This window comes from Xiphophorus maculatus, chromosome 24 (genome assembly GCF_002775205.1).
Source record: "Xiphophorus maculatus strain JP 163 A chromosome 24, X_maculatus-5.0-male, whole genome shotgun sequence".
Lineage (NCBI taxonomy): Eukaryota > Metazoa > Chordata > Actinopteri > Cyprinodontiformes > Poeciliidae > Xiphophorus > Xiphophorus maculatus.
This window is the reverse complement of record NC_036466.1, coordinates 3,872,427-3,897,573: the sequence shown is the minus strand read 5'-3', so window position 1 is coordinate 3,897,573 and position 25,147 is coordinate 3,872,427. Positions and strand designations below refer to the sequence as shown.

Below are 25,147 nucleotides of genomic sequence, written 5' to 3'. Positions count from 1 at the left end.
TCAGAATGCGATCTGAGCACTCAGCCATTATTTCCATATCAAGGACACGTGCGAAGGCTGTCTCAGTGTTGACTTGCAAAACACACTCCTAAAACCTCTCTTTATTGTTTTTTTCTTTTCCTCCTCCCTTTTTTATTCTCTCTTTTTTTTCTGTTCCTCACCTCGGAATAGAGAGAAATCCTGAGCCCCGTATGAAAACGTCTCATCCTGTTGTGTCTTTGTAAGGAAGGCCTCCTGAAAACCAATTGCTTTTCTCCCTGGAAAGAACGCGGCAAACAGCCGCCTCGCCTCGCCGCTGCGAGCTTTAAACTTTGACCCCTGTACAATGAAGCGGGACTAATGCGCTCAGAATCGCCCTCTCCTTATTTCCTCAAGGTCCTCCTCCTCCTTTTTAGCTGCTTTGTGTTCAGACTGGGGATGTGGACAGCTCAAGCACTGCTTACATGGATTCCCAATGTTTAGGGATAATGGACAGGATCCTGTTGACCGGCTGTTTGCTGGGCAGTATCCTCCATAAATTGTAAATAGACTCACAACCAGATGCAGATCAGTAGCTGAAGCTGGGGGTGTAAACCAAAAACTCACAAGACGAGACGAGACACATGTTGTTTCTGTCCATTTCTTTTAACTCTTTAGACCTCAGGAGAGGGTTTTCAACTAAGCATGGCCCCAGTTGGTATTGATGCTGTGATTGTGATGTAGCTCACATCATTAGTTGTTTTATAGTGGCTAAAAAGCTGTACTTCTGGAAACCTGAAATGTTGCCAAGAAAATGCTTTAAGAGTAGTTGGGAACTTCTGCTGCAACTTCGTCAGACGAAGCCATGCCGACCACAACTGGGTAGTTCTCACGAGTTGGCAGTCTTCTTGCATGACAAGATCTTGTCAGACTGCAACCTGGGGCAGATCGGTATGTGACAGGAGGAAGCTGACACTGAACCGACGAGCTTCCAACTGCAAAATAGCTACCCACTGAGCCACTGTTGCCCCGCTGCCTTAAGGACCCGACACATGGGGAAACGACGTTTCTCCTTTTCCATTCATTTCCTAGAGAACTTCAATGCAGCGACGATTGCTTGTCCTTCCTCCAGTCAAACAACCGGCGACGTTTATCCATGTAAAAATGTGAAAGTGACACAAGAAAATTGATAAATGTTGAACTTTTGTCACACTCCATTTCTATTACCATCTAACTCAGAGGGAGAACATTTGACCATCCATCCATCCATCCATCTTCTTCCGCTTATCCGAGGTCGGGTCGCGGGGGTAGCAGCTTCAGAAGGGAGGCCCAGACTTCCCTCTCCCCAGCCACTTCTTCCAGCTCCTCCGGGGGAATCCCGAGGCGTTCCCAGGCCAGCCGAGAGACATAGTCCCTCCAGCGTGTCCTGGGTCTTCCCCGGGGCCTCCTCCCCCATTTGACCTTAAAGACAAATAACACAAACCAGGAAGATTACTGGCATTCCCCTGAAAGTTGACAACTTCTGAAGCTTCAGTTCTCTTGGCCTTGTTTACTTTTTCATGGAGTTGGGAGGCGGCGGGGATATTATGTCATCAGGATCTATATTCGTCTCTAAAGAAGCAGTCTAGTCAAAGCTAGAAAATCACATCAGAAGCTACTAGCTCACTGTACTAGTTAGTTTAGTTTAGCATCTTTCTTTCTAGTTCTTTCTTTGAGTTGTTGCTCCGCCCTTTGGCTCATTTATACACAAATGCCCAACTCTAGTCCTTCAGTCATTACACAGTGCAGTGGAGACCTTTACTCATCCATACCACAGACTCAATCTTGAAAAACCGAAACCCTGAAATGTATTGGTACAAATTATTTAGCATCTATGCATAATACCTATAAATATACTGGTTTATATTTACAGTACAGAGCTATGCCCATCAATGTTCCATGTAGAATTATTGAAATAAGTCATATAAATGACAAGATGTGGAGATGAACTCGAGACCTTACAGTTGGACTTATGCCATCTTTGCCAGCTGAGCGACACAGTTGATGACGCACAACAAATGTATGAATCTGTTGGGTTTTTTTCTTGTTTTTCATGTCCTCGCCATTTTTTTCGCTGTCATTGTGATTCACTCGGGAGGCTTAGAAAAATGGAATTGACAGCAAAATTTGTGCGGCTCGGCTTTAGACGCATCCTGCCAGCATTACGTCGAATGCGTGTTAAGAGGGGTGACTCAGTGAGTTCACTTGAAAGGTGCGGCGAGGCGCCGTCGCTCTACCGGAGCATAGTAGCTGTGATCAGATGACGTGACTCATGCTGAACAACAGACGTTTTGCTTTTGTGAAAACAGAACTGAAATAAAACAAAGAAAGTGTCTGGATGTTATGATGAACAGTTGCATTGCTTCCACCCAGCTATGTTGTAAAAATATGCAAATTGGCTTCATATCTACTGTTATTCTTACAATTTCTAGCTTTCGTTTGAAACAAAAACTGCCATTTATCACACTGACTGTTTTTTTTCTTATGAATTAATTTCCTTGTGACATACAATTTTTAAATGTACATTATATATCCATATCTATATGTAAAGTCATAAAGATAAAATGTGATATGTCATCAAACGGGACATAAGGGAATAAATGTGACATATTAGACTTTTCTGGTTCAAAAACAATCCCATAACTTTTCAGCTGCTTTTCTAACTTCCTGCTGCGGTTTGCTGTGTGACATTGCTAAAGCTAGCTTGCGCATAAACGAATGGAAATTTCATTTCAGCCGAGTTATTATCATGTTTTTATGCTCTGAAGCATTTCTGTTAGCATCTCCATCTGTGAGCAAATGCAATGTTATTTAATTCCAATTCATCTTAGCCTGATTATTAGAAGTAGCATTACTGGAATATTTTAAGATAGTTTCTTCTAACCATCATTTAATAACCATTTCAGTAAATACAGCTTTGTTTGAATGATTTTCCTAAATAGTAGTTTTATTCCTAAACGGATCATAGCTAATATTATTCCCTGTTCCTAGCTGCTGGCTAAAAGGTTTCTCCGTGACAAAGCTGCTTCACTTCAGTGTGTTTCAATTACAAAGCATGACAACGGCAGCATTTCTGAGCGGCTAATGTGAACATTAAAGCATCCACCCGAGGGGCTTTCAGAGCAACTTGATGTTTGAAGACACTGTTTACTTCTCCAGCGCTCGGTAATTCTGGGAATGTATTCTGGCTGGAGGCTCGAACGCGGCGCTTATTTGTCCAATGAAGCGTCCGCGTCCTGTCCACCGGCGCCACCAGTGCAGCTCATTTGGCGGCGGCACTGTGCGTTATTAGCCGGTAAATAAAGTGGCGTGGCGAGAGCGCGGGCGAGAGCGAGCTCAAGAGAGTTATACTGGCCTTGTATGTATTTAATAGAGCTCTGCTCTCAGTCCAGTCCAGCCTTGTCCTAATGAAACAATAACAGCTACAGCCTGTCACCATCTGCTCTTATTACCGCCCCCCTTTATCTCCCATAACCCCCCTCAGTCTCATCTCTTCCTGTCAGAGCCCCTCCATCACTTTCCACCTTCAGCTGCTCTTGTTTTCATTGCAGCCGTGCAAAAATGTTCACAAACACACAGACCACGATCATTCGCTTTGCTGAAGCAGGCTCATATGATGATGCAAGGAATATAAGAAGTACAGCTAACACTTTATTTAAAGGGGTGTGCGTAATACTGACATGACACTGTAATAAACATGACATAACACCTGTTATGAGCGCGGAGTCTTCATGTTTATGACGGTCATGAAGTGTCTTTCGCTACAAAAAAAAAAGACATTTTTATTGAAACGTTGGATCAAAGGTCCATTTAAAGTGTCAGCTTTGCATTATTTGGTGAATAATAATAAAGTTACATTAAAACTTGCATCTAATTCATTTAAACAAATACTTTATTTATAGCTAAGGGAAAACAAATGTTGTCATTCTGGATGGTGATGCTGCAGGCAGAAAGGATTTCCAGCAGTAGTCAGTATTGCATCGTCTCTAAGGAGGCTTCTGACTGAAGGCTGTTGCTGTATTACAGTCTCATGAGCATCATGACATGCTAACAGCTCAGCATCCGGGCAGCGGACATTATATTGCACACTAACATGTCCTGATGACATCATAACAGACAATGATGTCATCAGGACAATGATGTCCTGATTGTCATCCAAGTGGACAAGCTAATCCAAGTGGATTAGCTAGCTAGCTCTGCTAATCCACTTGGTTTTGCCACTCCTCTTCAAATCTCTGCCTGTTGGTATAATTTGATCCTCCTCTACCTCCTCTGGGATTTGGGGTCAAAGTTCACATATTATTCGAGCATCTGAGATGCTAATCGGCTGTCTTCTGATGATATATATATATAAAAAAAGAAGAAAACATCAGCTTGTTGCCGCGGTTGCACATCACAGCTGTCTGAAAGTTTAAAAAAAAAAAAAAGTAAGAGCAAACATCCTTCCAGACGCACAGCATCCAGAACCAGAGGGAATATTTCTCTGAAAAAGCGAAATCGTAAACTTGGTAAAGTCAAACTGCAACTTTATGCAACCTTTAGCTGCTTATTCCCTCCATTAAACATACGTCTGCATGAATATGGAAGACGACCATGATTAGAATTTGATTTAGGCTAGTAAAAACTTATATTCATATAAGCCTAATAAATTCTTTATATTAACCAGTCTACACACACATGCACACGCACTACCGCTGATACAATATGCATGCATAGATAACAGCTAATCTGCATTGAAATGCCCCGTATATTGCTTATGTTTGCATTCCAATGAGAATGAACTTTGCTTCAACGGTTGACATTTTAAAGATTTGAATATTTTGTTACATTTTATCAACAAGCAGTGAGAGTTTCTCCCACTGGTCCGGCTGTAGCTCCTCTGCTTTTCCTAATATCCTTCAACGTTTTCCTTTGGACCAGACGGCACACCAACCAACACACTTTAACGTTTCATATATAGACACCAAGAATCCAGCCGCCTCTTTTAGGGAGACCGCTTGGGGTTCAAATGTTGTTGCAGATTTTTTAAGAAAACGCCGTCAGGTTCTGCTCATATTTATTAAAGATCATATTTATGACTGCCACTTCGTTTATCCTCTACTTGTCTGTTTGTCTCCGCTTTTCAAAGTCTGGTTCAGAAACTGTCAAAGAACAGAATCAAATGAGTTGTATTTGAACTGCTGCTCTGTTTTTATTTGTCTTGTTTGGGGGGGGGAAATAAATTGATTTGAACTTAAATACATTGTAATAAACTGAAACAGGAAGAGAGGTTGTTTCAGTTTACATTTTAGTTTTATTGAATTGCAGTTTAATTGAACTAACTCAATTAGAAATTGAACCGAACTAAATCGAAACTGAAGCAAAACAAAAAAATATCTTTTAATTGAATGTAATCTGAAATTTAACATGAAAGAGAATTTTTGATCTTGATCTGAAATTTAAGTTGATCAGTTGAATCAATTTCTAAACTGAAATCCAAGTCAGCTGAATTGAATCCATCAAAACATCCAGTAACTGAGTGGAAATTGCTCAATGAAGTTAAGCTGATACTAAAATTAAAACTTTGAGAATTGAAGCTAACTTGGGATAAATAAAAATAGAATCTGACTTGGAAAAAAAATATTGTATTGATGAGCAATGAAGATAAAATTAAACTGAAATTGTATAAAATTGTAAATTCACATTAAACTTGGATTAAATGTAACTTGAACCGAGGTGACAAGCTGCTAAACGCCAAAAGAAAACTTTTAAAGACGAAATTCAGCTGCTTGGAATGAAAATATAAAGAAAACAAGCTTTTGCATAAGATGGTATGAATTATATATCCTTTTATTTAAATGCATCATTGTCTACATTTTGGGCATTTCGCTGTATTTTTGCAATTTAAAAAGTTAAATTGAATTGAATGAAGGTTCCGGTTTTACAGTAAACTCCAAACGTCATTCATGCTGACAGAAAACAGGAGAAGAAGAACCCGGTGTTTACAGTGTAGCTGCTCAGGTTGAACAACTGAAGCCAGGTGATGCTTCAGCTCGGTAGCTCGGTTGCCATAGTAACAAACATCCCCATAAAACGACCAGATCTTCCATTTTTACAGTGTGCACTGTAAAACAAAATGGACTCATGTTCCAGTGACCTGTCTCCCAGGTTCCCACCTGCTGCTTTGGGACCTCCAGTGAATTTTGGCCGTAGTGGCGGCCATTAATCGCTGTGTCATTGCGTCCCGTTCCTTAGCGCTGACGGGTCTGGACCGGTGAGCGCGCTGTGGTCGGGCCGAGCCGAGCGGCTGATCTATGGCCTCATTAGAATGTTGGATGGCTGCGGTCGGCTGGTGATTATGCTGCTGATGGAGCGCGGCCCAGCAGGGACTCGATGGGCTGATCGCTCATTAAGACGCGTATCGATCAGAGCCATCGACTCACCGGGCCGCCGTGCGAACAGGTGTGTCGCGCTCTGGCGGCTCCGTGCTCCTTTTTACGCGGGGCGGAGCAGGCGGCCTGTCAAAACCCCCGACCGGAACGTTTTGGTGTCAGCACAGCTGCCGGGCTCCTCAGACGTTACATGATGCTGGCGGACGACACCAGATGTCATTAAAATCTTTTATTCTGAAAATCCACCCTCTAAGCAGACAACGTGCACCCTCTACTGTACCCCACACCGGCCGTTTCGACAAATTCATCAACTGAAGCGAACTCTGCATCTTTATGCTGCGGAATTGCTCTTTGAAAGAAGAAAATGTGACTCTGGCTCCTCCTGAGCCTTAACTCTACCTGCGTCTGGATAAAGAAATGACAAAGTGTAAAATGTGCCTGCTGCTCTGAGCAGGGCAGGTTTTAATTCATTATGTTTAACCCTTTAACAACCACACCAAGAAAAAAACCTGTGAAAATTTTTTTCTTTGCATTTCTTTTACCCTAGGGTGACTCGTATACACAATCAAAAAAATTTTTTCCAACAGACCCTGTGGTTTTTAAAATATTGATCTCTACCAAACAGTTGAGATGTCACTTGATGGTTTAAGTATATGATGTAATAAAAATACCAAGTACAGTAGATAAATTAAAATAAAATGCTAATTTATAAAGAAATAACCAACAAAAAATGTCTGGGGCATTGGATACAGTTTATTTCTGTCAAAATGCCACAAAACACTGGTTTGAATTTCAACCAAGGAAAATATTGCGTCGAACAAGGGAATATTGCATTTTTAATCTTCCCATCTTGACTGTATCTGTATTAAAGTGCAACAGCGCAAAATTCTCACATTCAATCCACTTCTGATTATAGGTAACAGTGCAAAATATTCATTTTTACATTCAAAAAGGAAAAGAAAATACTGCAGAACAATAGAAACATTTGTTGCTTTTATATCTCAGCACACCTTTTCTGTTTTGGTGCAACAGCATGTATTTTGGGACACAAGTGTCACGTATCTGGAGGATTGACTGAACTAGTGTTACTTGTTTTCATTTAAACTTTGAAAAAACATGGCAAACACAGAAAAAACATTACCAAACATATTAAAACATCACATTTCCAACCTTATCTATGTGTTTGCAAAACAGCATTCTTTTTGTGCATTAGATGCACTTTACCTCTGGTGATATAACTTAAAGCATTCCTGGTTTGCATTCAAACACAGGAAGACATTACATTTCTCACATTTCCACCTGGACACTCCTTTTGGACACAGACTACATCTCCCTCATAAATGAATGTATCGCCGTAACAGCTGGAATCTCCTCCTTGGCATGATGTCAGTGATCAGGTCGAAGCGTGATTCACGGTGCCAGTAGTCCTCCAGTGATGGGAAATTGAAAACACCCATAAAAAGAAGGATCACTAGGAAATGCTCTATCTTTTCAGGACTAGTCTTGATTGGATCCCCCAACTCTTGAGCAGAGTACAAACTGGTGTGATGTGCAATATATTCAATCATCTCATCAGTGAAGAGCATTTTGAAATACTGGAAGGGTGAGGGCACAGCTTCAAGGGGTTCAAATCTTGAATTAAGAACCTGGAACTCATCAATGTCTTCCTGCTTCCAGATTCTTCTTGTGCTTTTGTTGGGGCCTGGGGTGTAACTTGGGTCGGCGTTGTCATTTGGCTGCTCCAAGGGAACAGTTTTTAGTGTGTGTTTCCCTTTCCGGCTCCTTTTACGAGGTGGCTGTGTAGAAGATCTGCTTTTTCAGGGAGCCTCCTCTTCATCCAGGGATTCAGAAGAGCTGTCTCCAGTATCATCTGCTTGTGTGGGCTGATAATCAGGATCGTCTACTTGGTCATCATCACTTAGATGACAATCAGATTCTTAAGGATTTTCTGGTACAAGGGCGAGAAGAGTGCGTGGCTTTGCACCATAGAAGGATTTAGTGTCCCTCTAGTGGTGATTGAAAAGTTAAAATTAGTTAGTAGTTGTGAAAATTATGATTTCCCCACATTTATTCTAAAATTTTACCATATTTGCTAATATCAACTCAGAAAGTCACAAAAATTATTTTGTAAGATAATGATGTTATAATTATTCTTAGTGTATAACACTGTAATAACACATTGTTTCATATTTACACCAATAGATGAAAATTACTTTTGATTTTATAGCAAAAAAATTAAATGTTAACTACATTAGCTTAATTTGCAACATTTACCATAAAGTGACAAATCAACCGTTTGGTCAAGCATATTTTAAAAAAATTATTAGACCTTTAATTTAGCTTTTTAGGTGGTATCAAGTAACATAATTCTGTTTAGTAAGGTCTATAACACTATTATATGCCAGAAACCTATTTCTACCTTTCAAAGTTTTACCACAACCAGTCGATATTTGTTACAGATTTTTGTGTTTCTGACTTCCTGGTTGGAGAGGGGAAGAAGAAGAATACTATTTAAAGAAACAGTGCCCTCCAGTGGATTTCTTTAGCATATCGTACCTCAACCAAGCGGCAGAGATGGCTCAATCAGGTTAAGCTAAGTTAGGCACTCCTCATATTGAGATATAGAGACTCAAAATGTGCTAAATCATATGGTCGAGTGGGCAGTTAAAGGGTTTCGACAAATTCATCAACTGAAGCGAACTCTGCATCTTTATGCTGCGGAATTGCTCTTTGAAAGAAGAAAATGTGACTCTGGCTCCTCCTGAGCCTTAACTCTACCTGCGTCTGGATAAAGAAATGACAAAGTGTAAAATGTGCCTGCTGCTCTGAGCAGGGCAGGTTTTAATTCATTATGTTTAATAGAGCAGAGCAGCCTCGACCTTCACTCAGTTCATCTGCTGAAAACGGTTCTTTTTACAAGAACCAATCACTGAGGGGAAAAAAGTTAGCTCTTGTCTTAAAAAGCATTTTTCTGCTCCGGTGCTTTGAATTTGAATATAACTGTTGGTTCCAGACAGGAGCCCAGTCCTACAGCGGACCCCCTCTGTGTTCACAGGGACCACTGCTCAACAGATAGAAAAACACTTCTAGATGCATATTTTCATAGTTCAAACACCAAATATGCATTAATATGCATCAATACGCACTGTGGAAACTGTCTTAGCAGAAGCTAACGTCCACAATATTTCCAATTTTTGCTTTTGGGGTTTCAGCCAATCAGAGCCAAGGAAAATGAATGGTGTTTATCGATTGGCTGCTTTGCAAACACCAGCCAGCAGTGTGGCAAGTAGCATTGCTCCAATATTTTAGCTGAATTTTCTTTTTTTTCTTTAGTGTCAAAGAAATCTGCAAATAGACAAATTTTAAGTTAATAATTTGGAGTTAAGTTGCAGAGAAAAATTGTGACGTGGAAAGAAGAACCGTCTCCATGTCAACAACTACTTCCTGTTTGTTACAGCCCTGCGTAGCATCAACATCTGTCGAAGTTAGCTTGGATTATTCGCTCCAAATTAGATAGAGACACTCCTAGCTCAAGTTTTGTATTTTGCGACATTTTAAAAGTTTACTCAAACTTCACATGACCATCGATGGAAACCTGGCCAATGACAGCTTCTGTAAGGTTAGCTGAAGAACTGTGATTGGCTGAGCTCAGGTGTTTCTACTAGAATATGGAATCTGATCAAAAACTAATTGTTCCCGTTTGTCTTTGTTGCTAAAGTAAGGAGTGTGTTGTGTGTGTGTTGTCCAGCTGGTGGAGCCCCTGACCCCCAGTGGCACCGCCCCCAACCAGGCTCAGCTGCGCATCCTGAAGGAGACGGAGCTGAAGAGGGTCAAGATCCTGGGCTCTGGAGCGTTTGGAACCGTCTATAAGGTCAGAGGTCGTCCGGCTGCGTTTTGCTCCATTACGTGAGCTGATTTTTTTAAAACGCTGACACAATGTGATGATGGAGTTGAACAACATTTTGGAGATTTTGATGTTTAATCTGAATTTGACCAACATTAAAATGTTGAATATTATAAGTACAGAATAAAAACAAAAAAAGTTTGCGATAAAGAATAAATGACATACACATTTTACAATTCAGTTCAGACTTTCATATCGGAAAACATGAAGAGCAGCCATTAAACGCTCCTTGTCCCCCCCACTGAGTATGTCAGGGTCATGCTGGTGTGTGTCAGGGTCAAGGTGTGTGTTCCTGAGGACTAGTGGCTGCGTCTTCATGGCCGCTGCTCGTCTGTTTCAGGGCATCTGGGTCCCGGAGGGCGAGACGGTGAAGATCCCCGTCGCCATAAAGATCCTGAGCGAGGCCACGGGTCCCAAAGCCAACGTGGAGTTCATGGACGTGAGTATTTCTGTCTCTGGGTCGTCTTGGTACAGCTGCCGGCAACTTCTCATGAGCCGGAGTCTGAGTCGGAGCTGGTAATAAAGAGAAACTGACGGCGGCGTGCAGCCAGCATGTATTGAACAAGACTCTATTAAAAAAAAAAAAAAAAACTGCTCCTGGCTTATGAGATATGACTTTATTGGAGTCCAGATTGATGGAGGGAAGTGGAAGAAGGAAGTAAGCGGTGGAGTTTCTGTCAGCTTCACTCCATCAGCCACGCTGGGTTTGACCTCTCAGGCTGTTTCACTCAAATATAGTCACATTCAGGTTGTTCGGAACCGGAGAGACACCTGGATTCTCCTCTTTCTCTGTGGTTCTGCTGGTGATTCTTCTAGTGCTAATAAACCCGTTTGGATCAGGAGGGAACTCACTCTGATTGGTTCTTTTTCTAGACTTCAGTTCATCATGTTTTGGTTGAATTTTTTGCTTTTTGGGACGGTTCAAAAATACTTCCAGTATTTTTGAATTACATTGAATTCAACTGAACGATTGTTAAACATCTCTTCTTTAGTCTTGTCTCTCTGAAGGACAAACACAACTTTAGAAAGCTGCAAGCTGAAGCCTGCAGAGACTTCCTGTTTGTTTCCCGCTCTTGGGGAAAGATTAGCTAATGTTGAAAATGTTTTCTACTTGTGACGTTTCCAACGGTAACCAGATGAGCTTGAACTTGTTTGGAAAACAGTGTTGTACGCCTCCCGAGTTGATGTGTGTCAAAACATTTGCACCTCGACTGTCGTCCTACCCCGGCGTTGTGCTGCGGACCAACAACCCGCCTGAACTCCAGCGTTTATAGAGCTGCTGATGAATCCCGTGGAAGCAGCAAAGGGACACTGTTCAGCTGTTTTTGCCTGCTGCATCAACTGTGATTCAGTCTTGTCACCTTTTCCAGATAATAGATCCATTAGTCGTCCTGAATGTCTCACTAAGAGGCTGTCTTGGTGACATTTAGGAGCTTAACAAAACACGCTGAGTGTCCAGCCTCCTGAAAGCAAAGTGTGGCGAATTTGTTACGTGACAGCCATCGGTCGCCATCTGTTTGGAGGATTTTATGTAAAAAGAGGAGATGCAGTTGCAAATATTCCCAAATAAATGTAATAAAAAGGTCTGTAATAAGGTCATAAAAAGAACTCTTTAAATTATGGACTTTAGTCCAGAGGGTAAGCCACAGAAGGTCATTGCTGAAGAAGCTGGCTGCTCCCACTTTGCTCCATCCAAGCATAGTGGTGGAAAGTTGAGTGGAGGGAAAAAGTATCAGAAAAACGCTTCCAAACATGAATGAATGTGGCGTGCAGCTAACTGAAACTCAAATTCACTTTTTCTGTAAGTAAAAAAAAAAGAGTGATGAAAGGTTCAGTGGAAGGAAACACTGTAGCCTTCTTTGTATGAAATGGCAATTGTCTGAGACACCTTAAACACGATGCAGAGACCCCGGGCTTTCTTTGGGTTAAAGCTTGGGCAGAACAACAGCAGCAAGTTGTGATGCCAACCTTAAACATGAAACGTTTCATCTATTTATTTATTCGCTTTTTAAACTTAAATACTGAAATACTTCAACTTTTCAACAGTATTTCTATATATAGATGCCCCAGTATGTCTGTTCTCTCCTACTGTTACTATTTATCCTTTTTTTCCCCAGTTTTTCTTATCCCAGCATCTTTCCTTCATCCTCTGTTTCCTTTTCCCGGGGGTGGGTGTGTGTGGGTGTGTGTGAGGCTGTGGGGGCGGATCTGTCCATCCAGAGCCAATATGCTCTGTCTGTTGGCTTGTTAAACAGCAATCTAAAGGCAGGCTCACGCTTCGCCACTGAGAAACTGGCCACTGGAGTGCCGACTCCAAGGCACACTCAGAAAATCCACCAAAACCCGTACACACACACACACACACACACACACACACACACACACGCCTGCAAAGAGCAGATTCTTCACAGAACGAAGCCTCCGCAGGGTTTGGATGCGATGAATGTGGGGCAATTCGCTTGTTTTGGCAAATATGAATCAGAGCTGATTATTTGATATGTGAAATCCGTTCATTTAAAATGCCCCTATGCATGCATGCACTTGCTGAAACATGCACCAGTTTTGCAAAGCTCTGCAAGTCTATCACTCAGCGCAAGTGGCCTAAGTGTGTGTGTGTGTGTGTGTTTGTGTGTGTGTGTGCGTTTGAGGGGAAGCAAGCAAGGGAGCAGGACGGTGAAAGTCGGGTCAGCTGGCAGTAATGGAGGTCAGTGCTCAGGGAGATGAGAGAGAAACCAAAACACACACAGTCACAAAATGTCACACACACTTGCAGGAGTCCTCAAACGTTTGCCCGGAGCGTGCAGAAGGTTTAGCCCGACATAGTTTATGACTCCAGGGCCTCTTGGGATGACAGCGAAAGAATTAAAGCATTCAGATTCCCTTTTATCTTCCTCTGCTGAGCTGATGCCTGCCTCACAGAGTGGAGTCGTTAGTAGAAAGCGTGTTAGTTGTCAGCATAGAGCTTGTAATCATCAGCATAGAGTGTGTAGTCATCTTCGTAAATCACGTAGATGTCTGCATAAAGTATGGAGTGGTCTACTTAAAGCCTTGAGTCGTTGGCATAAAGTGTGTAGTCATCAGTGTAAAGTTTTCAGTGTAATATAGAATCATTGCTGTAAAGCATGTTGTCACCTGTTGTTGGTGTAACGTGTGCAGTTGTCGATGTACAGTGTGTAATTGTCAGTGTAAAGCGTGTAGTTGTTGCTTTAAAGCATGTTCTTAGCATATAGCATGTGGTTGTAGGCGTAAAGCATGTATGTGTCGGCATAAAGACTGTAGTCATTTGCCTAAAGATTGTAGTTGTCGGTGAAAAGTGTGGAGTCATTAGCATACAGTGTGTAGTCGACTTCACAAAGCATGGAGTCATCGGCCGCGGTTGTCATGACGCTACTTTAAACAGGAAGCCTCTAATGTTGCAATAAACTTCTTTATACAGTCTGTGTCGCCCTTCTTCTGGTTAGTTTTAATCTACTCCACTCTCCTTCTAACATTAATGTTCTGAATATAAATTTTCCAAGGGACCTCATGTATGTGTCCGCTGCCCTGAGGGCCAAGCCCGCATACACCTCTCCTTGACCACTTGCCATATGCAAAGAAAGCCAGTGTGAGTCCTTGAGCGTAGCAGAGAGCTGCTGAGGGACTGCGCCTCCATGCTTGAATCTAAGCGGGAGAGCGAGAGAGGCGAAGGGAGATGAGAACGACCGAACAGAGTGCTTTCCACCGACCACTGCAATCGCAGCCTCTGCCACAAGTACCCGTCCTCGCAATCGTAACACTTCATCACCGCCACGCGTCCTTCTGCTTTGCAGCTCCGCAATAACAATTACCCAACACTGAGCCCCAACTGTTCAAACCTCTACGTCCATCTGCTGCTGAGAGGGAGGGAGGGGAGCAGGGTGGTCTGGGTGGGAAAAACGCATTTGCACAAGACATGAAGCAAGAGTGAAGGAGATGAGACAGAACAAGAGTTTGTGATAACATGCAACAAGCATGCGTGATGGACGTTTTTGGTGTTCCGACTGTGCCTGTTCAATATTAGTCTTACTGTGCTGGATGAGCTTTGAAGAAGTCAGTGTGAGAGTGATCTGGACATATGCTATTCATGATCCCACAAGCCTGGAGTTTTGCCTCCAACTCTCAAAGGAGTTGGTGTCATACAACAGTGCAAATACTGAGTCCAAGCAGTTGTGATGAGTTCTGATTAGTTATGTAGATTCCATTTTGACCCAGTCCTATTTAGTCCAATGCAACCCATCCTGAAGTACATAAAGGGTCCACTGCTGTCCACTTAGTCCCTCTCTGTGTCCTCGCCCCCCTCTCACTCAGGAGGCACTGATCATGGCCAGCATGGAGCACCCCCACCTGGTGCGCCTCCTCGGTGTGTGCCTGAGCCCCACCATCCAGCTGGTCACCCAGCTCATGCCCCACGGCTGTCTCCTGGACTACGTCCACGAGCACAAGGACAACATCGGATCGCAGCTGCTGCTCAACTGGTGCGTCCAGATCGCAAAGGTAAGCGGACGCCGTCGGGTTATAGCGACGCTCTCCTGCACTGCTGCAGATGGATTATATGGACCTGTGTTGATTTTATGTAACATCAATGTGATTGATGGGAACATGTAGTGGGTTTCCAACTCCCGACTGACTGAACAGACTTTGATATTTCTGCTTTTAAAGTGCATCGTCCATTCTTTAGAGTTTTAAATGTTCCTAACACAAAAGGTCTGCTTTTCCTCAAATTTCAAACCTTTTCTTACCTTCTCCAGTTATAATGCAGGTTCTCTTCATTCCGTATTTTCCTCTTCATCCTCATTATTGTACTGAAACCCTTCCACAGACCTCCTGCCAGTGATGTAAAGCACTGGCAGGCCTTGCTGACTTAAACTCTGTCCTCCGAGCTCGTCTCATTACTCTGAGTCTTAACGACTGCAACAAATGTTCAAGTTAAGGGCCTATCGGCTCCAGAACAAACAAAATCTGCTCTCACTGTCTTGTGTACTTTTGCTTCTCCAAAGAACATTTGGGTTTAGTTCGCTAATTACACCAGTGTTGCCAGACTGCTTGGTTCTGGGTAACGTCTGCATGTGAATTCAATAGGTAATGAGCTGTTTTGCCACGCTGGGCGACTGTGGCTCAGTGTTTAGGGTAGTCGTCTTGTAATCCGAGGGTTGTATGTTCAATTCCAGCTTCAAAACAACATGTCCCCTACCCTAAGATGCCGACTGATCTGGATATCGGTGTATAAATGAGTTCACTTGTGTTACCATTAGTAACTTATTATAATATAATATTATCATTATTACCTATAATAATATAGGTTTATGTAATAGGTTTATATAATATAAACCTATTATATTACCAGTATAATAGGTTATACTGAACCTATTCCCACAAAACCGATTCCTGTTTATGTAATCAGCTGCAGGTATTACATTTTAAAAGGCTTTTTTTAAGCTATGCTAATAACCTAATAACTAGACAATGGCATAATATGTTACTTAATTTTCTTTTGTTTTTGACTCACTTTAAAATCATTTTTTATGAACAGTCATGATGTTATTGACTTGTTAGACTGATTAATGGAAAACTATACAAGTAAAGTAACATGGATGCCGTAGTGATGAAATGTGTTGTTGGTGTTCTGGAATCTGGCATGTGGGAGATTCCTGATCGCGTCGGTAGCGATTGTTGGCCTGCTTGGTCAAAGTTAGTGGCAGACAGATGGTTCATTTCTTCACCTGCCAAGGATTTTTAGAGTCTCTTTCCTTCTCCTCACATTTTCCGCGATTGGGTTCCCAGATGGTCGTCCAGCACAAACCATCTGGCGCTCCAGGGTTGGTCAAATGCTGGTTTAAACCGCTAATCTACAGCCGAAACTCAAACTACACAGAGCTACTGTAAGTCACGTCATTGCAGGTATATAAACCAGTAAATATACTTGAAAAGGCTTAACAGAGATTGTTTAGAGGGTGGCCTGTTTCGTAGGCCTCCTTCATCAGCAGATCGGTTGGGATTGATCAGCCTGGGTCGTTAAGAGCGCTGTATTCTTGTTTCGTTTAGCCAACAGTCATTTGTCACCAATAGGAGGTCAGCAGGCCAGATACTGCGGGGATTAACCCTTTATCCCACCATGATGGATGATTCTGGAGGTTTTAACTCGATAGGAAAATGTTGATACCTGAGTTAGAGGTCTGGCCTCGACTCGGCCAGGCGATTCAATAAGCAGGCTGATTGTGATTGAAGGCAATCTGCTGCTATTCACGCTTGAACTGATTGAAAATGATAAACTGATATATTTTTAGACTCTTTGGGCCGCTGTTAGCCTGCAGCCGGACGTGGCTTCCTAATGTCCATTAATGGGTTTAATGACATGTTGATGTACTACGTTGGTTTCACCAACATCATTTGTTTTTTTTCTGAATGAATCATCTATTTACATGAAAAAATCTGGCATTAAAAAATGTGTTATTACTGAAATCCAGGCTTTAGAAAAATAATCCTCACTAAACTGTCAAGAGATGTCTTAAATATATTACAAGTTGGCTAATTTGTGATCTCATGATTATGTCTAATATTATGACTATGTTTTAATATTCGAATTTTATCTCTTGAGAATGATCAGCACTGATCAGTTATGGATCATTTCTGGAGCGTTTTTATGATTGAACAAACTGGTTTGATTGTGTTTTTATCGCAAAGTTCTCCATATAATGAAATAATTCAAGTTTTAAAGCTGAATTATGTTTTTTGCTCTCAGGACAATGAGATAATTAGACTAGAATAACGATAAAACAAGATTTAAATCAAGATACAAAAAGGAACCTGATTTCAGTTTAAAACATATGCGTAACTAAAATGCTGTCAAGACAAAATAAGTATTCATATCGCAAGATAATAACATAACTGAACCACCATCAGCCCGAAAAAAGCATTTTAATCTTAGGATTATGAGATAATTAAACTGATATTAAACCAAAACAATTTAAAACAGGCCATTTGTATTGTTTGTACGTTGATATTTAGGAAAAACAAGATGTTATATCTCAAGATAATAAAATATTTTAAGGCAGAACGGGCCATTTATCTGAAGATAGTCTGTTAATATCAACTCAGAACAAGATTGCATCACAAGATAGTAAAATAATTACATGTGTATGAAGATAAATTAGAGATAATGCTAACATTTAAATGGCAACAAGATGAAACAGGCTTTAAATTTAAGATAAAGATATATTAAACTGGTATTTATTAAAAGTTGTTTATTTATCGCAACAGAATTGCATAAATAACAAGTTTTATATAAAAAAGTAGGATTTCTTTATGTTGAGACGATTCAAGTTATTAAATGATAAAACTGTTTTTTTCTCTCAACATAATGAGAGAATGAAACTGAAAATAAGACAAACAGACAGAGAAAACGTTCCACCTTAAAAACCTTCTCCAATCTTGAAAAATGTCAACATGGTTTACAAATCCTGTTTCCATGACAATATTGTTTCCTAGTCATGAAGGATTATTTTTACAACTATTTAATCATATTTAGCGTCAAACAGAGATTAAAGTTTGGGTCACATGACTTTTCTACTTGGTGTGATTGGATGTTTTGATCGGTGCAGTCAGAACCTACTACAGGTAAGATGATGACTGCTCACAGCCTCACCACAGAGCCCCTATTTTAATTCCACGCATCTTGCTACGTCGGAGTAAAACATTGCCAACGGCTTAGACAATTATATCCCATATTTCCAGAATGAAGAAGGAAGGTTTCTCATCCCCAGCTGCAGCAGGAAGTCCGTTTAACAAGATGGCTGCTAGTTGAAATGTTCCCAGCAGGAAACCGGGTCGCCTCCATTTGTCTGCCGGATCCTCCTTACAGGTTCCTCATCACTTCGCTCCGGGATATTTTTTCAAACCGAGAAAAGGACACCCTTTCTCCGTGGTGTTATCCCTGAGCATTTTTTATCAGTGTGTGTGTGTGTGTGCCTGTTTGAGCATGCGAGCCCGAATAAATAACTGGCGGCTTCTTCTCTGAATGATCTCTGCGCTCTCAAGGTAATGATGGGGAACCTCTCTCCAGCAGCGAGAGCATTCTTCACGAGACGCACAATTTTCTGGCTAAGGGGAGAATAATTTGCTTTGCTCTTCAGTTAGCTTTGAAAAGGTTGCAGCAGAGACGGAGGACGGAACCTGGAGAGCAACGGAGGGTCGTGTGTTTGCTCCGTTCGCTTGTACATGCAGCAGGAAATGAATTATTACCACAAGAGAGCCAACGAAACACAACACATGAAATGCTTTAGTTGCTTCGTTTTGATCGTGAGCAGACCTTCGCCAGGTCTCACCAAATATCCTTTAGCGGACTTAATTCCACCAAAATGGCCGCCGGACATAAAGGCCATAAAGAGTCAGATAGCAAAAGAAAAAAAAAGTAGCTATTTTTAAAATTCATTTCCAGAAAAGAACGTTTCCCGAATGTTTCCTGGCACTCTTTCCAGTTTAACCACTTTGGCCCCAGTTTCAAATCTCTGCCTGGATGTTTCCGCTTATTTTAATTGTAAGCAGTTCTTTAAATGTGCTGTGAGTAAATGCATTGGTTCATTTATCCTCTTGCATTTCGAGGAGCGACTTAGAGAAATGTTCCGTCTCCTCAGGAAAACAGGAAGTTATGGATTTTACTGGGTAAACGTTTATGAAACTAAAAAAAAAAATTCTCCAGTCTGTCATGGATTTAAATAATTTGGAGAAAAAGTGTAATTTTATAAAAAAAAAACATGAACTTTTTAATTGGGGAGTTTTTCTTTAAGTTTAAACAGTTTTTATTGTGATTCTGCAGTTAAAGATGAATTTCTGCTGATTTGTTTGTATTTAGTGGCACATTCTGTGTATTTGTTTTCTGCTTTCTGCTGTAATGTCATGGCAACCCAGAACTCACCCCACCCCGCCTGTATAACAGCAGCCGTATGTGGGCTGTGACCCGGGCAGGTGACTGCAGAGCCACAAATTGATTGGCCGAGGCCTGTCGCCAGGCACTGACTCTTCATCACTGAGTGTTTTGGGCATTGAGATAATGGCCGCCATTAATCTAGAGCCACACTCTGGGCGGTTCACCCCCACTGACACACACACACACGCACGCACACACACACACACACCTAGCACAAAGCTTGCTCTAGATGTAGCTGCTTTATTCATTATCCTGGATCTCTCCTTCTTTCTTGCCCTCCTTTCCTGTCTTTCTGCTTGTTGACTCTGTTTCTCTTTTTTGTCTCTTATTGTTTCTAAATTTGTAGAAATATTCATAAATCTTTATTTTGACACCTTACAGCTATAGAGGCTGTTGTAAATCTGAAGTGAAAAAATGGTAACATTTTTCACTTTTTTTCGCTTTAGGAAAAAGCTAAGGCATAATGAAATCTGAAAAGTGTGGCAGGATGCACTGCAGAGCCTCCTGTTGTTGCAGTTCCAGCTGCAGATATTATGGGATTCGTCACACATTATTTCTGCCCATAATTATTATGCCAGATAAATCAGGCTCACTTCAAAAGTCTTGGACTTTGACTAGACCGTTCTGACACGTGACAGAGACTCAGCGCTCCGTCGGATGAAAATAGATCTGGTCCAGACAGTCAGCTCTGAACCAGAACCAGGACTCCAATTGGCTCTAAGCTGGAAGCAGCCGGGCTTTGAATAGGCCGCTGTTCGCCAGCTGCTGCCGGTTTCAGATGCTAATGATGAAGGCGACTCTGACCTCAGAGTTTCTGCTGATGCTGAGCTCAGAATCCCGTCTCATCTCCTGCTGCTGCTTAGTAAGGAGAACGGAGAGATTTCAGATTTTCCTCCTGATCTCTGGCTTTGGGAGTGTGTTAATATTCTGCACATCAGTAGGTGTGTGTGTGTGTGTGTGTTGAGATTTGCATCCCGCGGTGTTTCCTGCCCTGATCCGGCGGAGCTCAGAGGAAGACCTTGGTGTCGCTCACTTCCCTGCAGCGCCGGGTTTCGGTGCTGAGCAAACACTAATCTCACCTGCTCTCATTAAACAGGCCTTCACTCTTCCTCCTCCTCTTCCTCCTGCTCCTCCTCCTCCTCCTCCTCCAGGAGGATGACATCTGTCCTCTGGATCAAACCATGAGGAGGAAGAACGCTGACATTTATCATCCTGATGTCTCATAGATCTATAGATCTGCGTCTGAAGAGCGTTTTTGCCGTTTTCACCTGAAATTCTCTCCTAAATGCAAACAGTGATGAAAAACAAGATTTTTTTATTTTGTACTTTTTTATTGAATTTGACATTGAGATCAGGACTTTGTGATCATAATTCCAAAACATTCAGGAAAGAATCTCATTGTGAAGCTGCAGTCTGGCTTCAGCCCGGCTCGTGTTTCTGTGGGTTCTGACTCCAGCAGCTTTTGTCTTTTGTTCTGGTGTTGATTCTCAACACAGTCGGAATGATTGTATCAAATATTATTTTCGGCAGAATTTTTGTTAATTTTGCCTAATTCTGTTGGCGGATTGTGAGTTCATGGGACGTATTATTTTTTTATTTGAAACTGATTACTATTTCTTACTACAGTCACATGTAAAAATCATAACCCAGTTGATATCTGGCTCTTTGTTTAGTGTTATTTCATTTATTTCTAGAACATAAGGTGATTTTACTGACTGACGGTTTTTTTTCTCATCAGTCTGTCCACCCTGTATCATGACTCGTCCTCCTCCGTGCTTCACAGTTGGTATAAGGTTCTTTTCCTGGAATTCTGAGTTTATTTGATGAATGTATTTAGTTTGAATTTTTTTTTGCGTTCCAGAATGAGCGAATATTAACTTTTAAGGATTATAAAGCGGCTCTGATTATTATTTGATGAATGTTGTCCTGGCAAATGTTGAACCACTGGGTTTGAGCCGTGTCAGACGTGAAGCAGATGAAAAAGATTTTCACCGATGATTGATGCTCCCTTTGATTTTTTCCTCTAAAACACATTAAACGGTTATTATGAATTTATAGCTGTCAGCAGGCTGACCGTGTTTCCGTGTTATTAATAATGCAGACTCGCAGCGTCACGCCGGATGGCCAGAAGCTGCCCCGAAAAGGCCGGTTTCCATGACGACCCGCGAAACAAAAGCAGCTAGAGTGGTTTAAGTGGAACCTCTGGAGGATTTCATGTCTCTGCTGACGCTGCAGAAAAAATGTGTGTGTGTGTGTGTGTGTTGAGTTAAAGGAGGAGAGATAATCCTCTGGGGTCGTTCTAATTATCTGTGAGGATCAGCGGGGGGGGGGTCACGGGGCGACTGCCTGATCCAGTGGATATGAAGGCCTGATTGGATCACTCGCATCGCTCCTCATCATTCGTACTCACGGCGTTTCTGTGGATTCACCAACAAACACAAACAAATCCGATTTACTCAGTCAAGTTCTCCAAACAGCCGATTAGGAACAGGATGGACCCGAGCTCCACAAATCTATTTCTGCTCTAATAAGCATGGCCTCCCAGAGTCGGACCTTCAGCGGCGTCACATGCCAGACTGGAGACAATCAGGACTCATTTCCACGCTGTTTTTTTTTTTCTTCTCCTTTTTATTAATAATCGCTGCTTATGGGGAGAGATGGAAGGGAAGACTACGCTGTACATCAGTTAGTTCCAGGGAAGGGAAGAGATTTTTGAACAATTTTATATCCACAACAGCTTGATGTTCTGACCTCGACCCAATGACCGGGTCACTGCACTGACTGAGAGCGGACACTGAGAGTCAGAAAAAGTCATGTTAAAATCAGATTAAACATTTTTTTGTTTCAGATATGATTTCATTTATTAAGGAATGAAGATGTCCATTCTCACCAGGTGTCATCTCGTGATTGGAAGGTTGTAAGTTTGATTCCAGCTTCTTCCTGCCACATGACAAAAGTCTCCAGTCTGGGGATTTGGTCTCAACCAGCCCTTTTTTTTTTCTTTTCTTTTTTTTTGAAGGACAATTATTTTGTTCCCAGACACCTCATAATTCATTTTATTTGTTGTTTCTGTTGTTTGGTTTGTTATTGAAATCTCTTCCAGTTCCAGTGTCAAATGTTCTTTAGAATTTAAAGCTTATTGATCTTTGAGAATGTGTTCTTACATTATTATGCCGTTTTTGTCTCAGTGCAACTATGTTGAGGACTATTGAGACAATATTGTTGTATTTGTCGCAGAATAAACTTTTGGGACAATTTATTGACCGGCAAAATGTGTTATTGTGACAGGCCAAGTGCAAACTGCACCTGGATTTCAGAAGAAAAAGTGACCTACAGATGAGCACGGTGGCGGCAGTGTGATGCTCTGCTGTCCTGCTCTGGGCCCTCGGCGGTTTTGGTTGAACCAGGACGATCCTCCGTGATTAGCACAGCTGGTATACTGGAGGCTGTAGCGAGGCGGGAAGCAGCAGGCTAATGATGGTGTTCAGAACCAGGTGTCCTCATTGTTGTCACCTGTCTAAGCCTGAGACTGTTATTACTGTGCGTACTGATGTACGTGCAGCGCTGCTAATTGATGCTCAGATTGTCACCCCGGCTTTAATTAAAACTTCTTAATTAATCCCATCCGAGAGGCTGTTGTTTCCTATAATTACCTTAAAAGAGGAGATTTTTATGGCGCTGATCAAAGAAGTTGTGCCGGTTTCTCTCATTCTGTGCCGCAGCAGCAGAAATTATTGACATTTGCTCATGTAAATGTGCCAGCGGTGGTCTTTCATCGCAGCCTGTGACATTTTGGAAGAAGCTGAGGTCATGTAGAGGAAGCTCTGGGATTTTTTTTGATTTTTTTAAATTATTTTTTTTCTTGAGGAGAGGTGTAGTTAAGAGCGGAGACAGGGGAGATGTCAAGCGCTGAGAAGTTCCGACATTGTTTTAAAAATCCACTCCCGTCAGCTGGAGGATCCCCACACCGGCACACAGAAGCGCGTTGGGGTGGGGTTGATGGATAGGCGGAGGCTTTCCCGCTCCACGGCGGCGGATCGGCTGAGCGCGGAGTAAATGGGCCTTCACCCGGCTGCTGCGCCGCCGTTATACCTGTCACATTATGTCACATCCGCCTGCTGCCTTCATTAACTACCCGAGCTGCTTGCCGTAGCCGTCCGGAGCTCATTTTGTCTTCAGGTGATAATTCCGACGCAGCTTCTCCTCGGCGTTCAGCGCCGATAATGGGACTAAAAGCGGGATTTGTTGGGCTGTGGTGTGATGGAGGAGGCCCGCCTGCTTCACACAGGCAGCAGACAAAGCAGGCGCCATGCTCTGGAGGCTGCCAGCGCGCTGGGAATGCCCTGCCTCCTATCTGCGGCGCAGCATGCCGCACATGATGGACGGCCACCTGCACCCAGCCCATTGTGCGCTCGCCTTATCGCGGCCGTCCCAGTTCCCGGCTCCGCTCCGCTCACATTGTCGCTGCCCGTTGAGCTGTTCGGAGGTCCGCTGGCGTCGTGGTGCCTGCTTTCAGGGCCAGCCACTTATCATTCCCTCTGGAAACAGACGCCTCACCTTTTGGTTCCCTTCGAACTCAGCCTAACGTCTCTTTCTTCCGTCTTTGTCCCCCAGTATAAAGTTTTTGCAGCCTGTGATGGCACCAACTAGAGGATTTTTCATGAAACCCCATGAAATTAGCTAGACATAGTGACCTAAATATGTTAAAAGAAATAAGAACATTCAAATTATGTCTTACAACGTTGACCAGTACTGTAATACTGTTTTGATTTAGACTCTCCAAAAATGCATCCTGTTCTGACTTTATCCAGATGACAGAAGTAAAGGAATTTACCTTATAGTTAACTTTTTTGAACCTCAGTCTCTACATTTTAGCTCTCCAGATGTCTTCATTCAGATTAATCGGCTTAATCTAACAGAAAATCCAACTGCATTCTTAAAAGAATCAAAGCATTTCACATGAGCTAAAAAGCAGCCGATTCTGAAAAGTGTAGAACCTGCGATGTAGCGCCAGTCCACACCTTAGGAGCATCACGGCTCCGTCTGTGGTTGTGATGGACTTTGAATGTGACAACAACTTTAGGAAAGTTCCAGTTACCCTCGTCAGACCACACCAACCAGCCAATGTGGCATTGAGTGCCAAACATTACAAGGACTTCTGTCAGCCATCGTTAATGAACTGGTGATCGGTGGTGTTCCACTTTTGACCAACACCGAGTGAAGATTCCAGCCGGCTCAAAAAGACCGGACCAAGGGGAATCCAGTGTGCTGGTTCAACAACCCATTCCTAGGCTATAGAGGTGATCTGAAGTCATGTTCTGCATTGGATCTCAGTTCTTCATTCTCAGTTCCACTGAGATCAGAAGAGAACCTGTCGGTCGTAGAGACACTGAAGTTACTCCCAAAGCGTGTTGCCAACCAAAGAACTCTCCTTCTTGTACTGATTTTGTTTGGGTGCCTGCAAACATCGCCCAGTTTGTGGAACCTAGCATGCGTCATCAACGTCACAGTTCTCGCAAAAGACCAGTTGGGGAACCGGAATGGGCTCTGAACTGTGTTGGTTTAAAAGACCTATGGGTGTTGATGGGTGAGGACCCATAAGATTGGACTTTAGGCTTGTGTTTTACCAAAATCTTTATCCCTGTGTAAATACTACAGTAGAGAAAGGGCCTTGTAAAGGTTTGTGTATCATCCATATATGTGTGACCTGAGATCAATGTACGGCTGTTCCTCCATCCTCTGCTTTATGCAACGTGGTTTCCTCCTGACGAGGTGAGCTGCTCCCTGTAGGTCCTCCACGCTACTTAACGCCTTTTTCACACCTGGTTTCATCCTCCTTCATTCCCACATAACTGAGGACTTCAACATTTCCACTCGTCTTTTCTTTCCCGCCAGACAGAAGGAAGCGAGCGAGTCGCTTTACCTTGTCCTTTG

The 25,147-nt window shown here is 42.4% G+C and overlaps 1 protein-coding gene across 3 annotated transcripts in view; it reads left to right on the top strand.

Moving 5' to 3' along the window:
• The window catches only part of erbb4 (erb-b2 receptor tyrosine kinase 4), a 273,564-nt gene that overhangs the window by 220,170 nt on the left and 28,247 nt on the right, over positions 1-25,147 (top strand). For 2 of the 3 annotated variants that reach the window (XM_023329565.1, XM_023329563.1), the window contains exons 18-20: positions 10,117-10,239; positions 10,613-10,711; positions 14,599-14,784. In XM_023329565.1, the coding sequence (XP_023185333.1) occupies positions 10,117-10,239; positions 10,613-10,711; positions 14,599-14,784 (408 nt within the window). The remainder of the gene's footprint in view (positions 1-10,116; positions 10,240-10,612; positions 10,712-14,598; positions 14,785-25,147) is intronic. The other variant, XM_023329564.1, reaches the window with a different exon arrangement.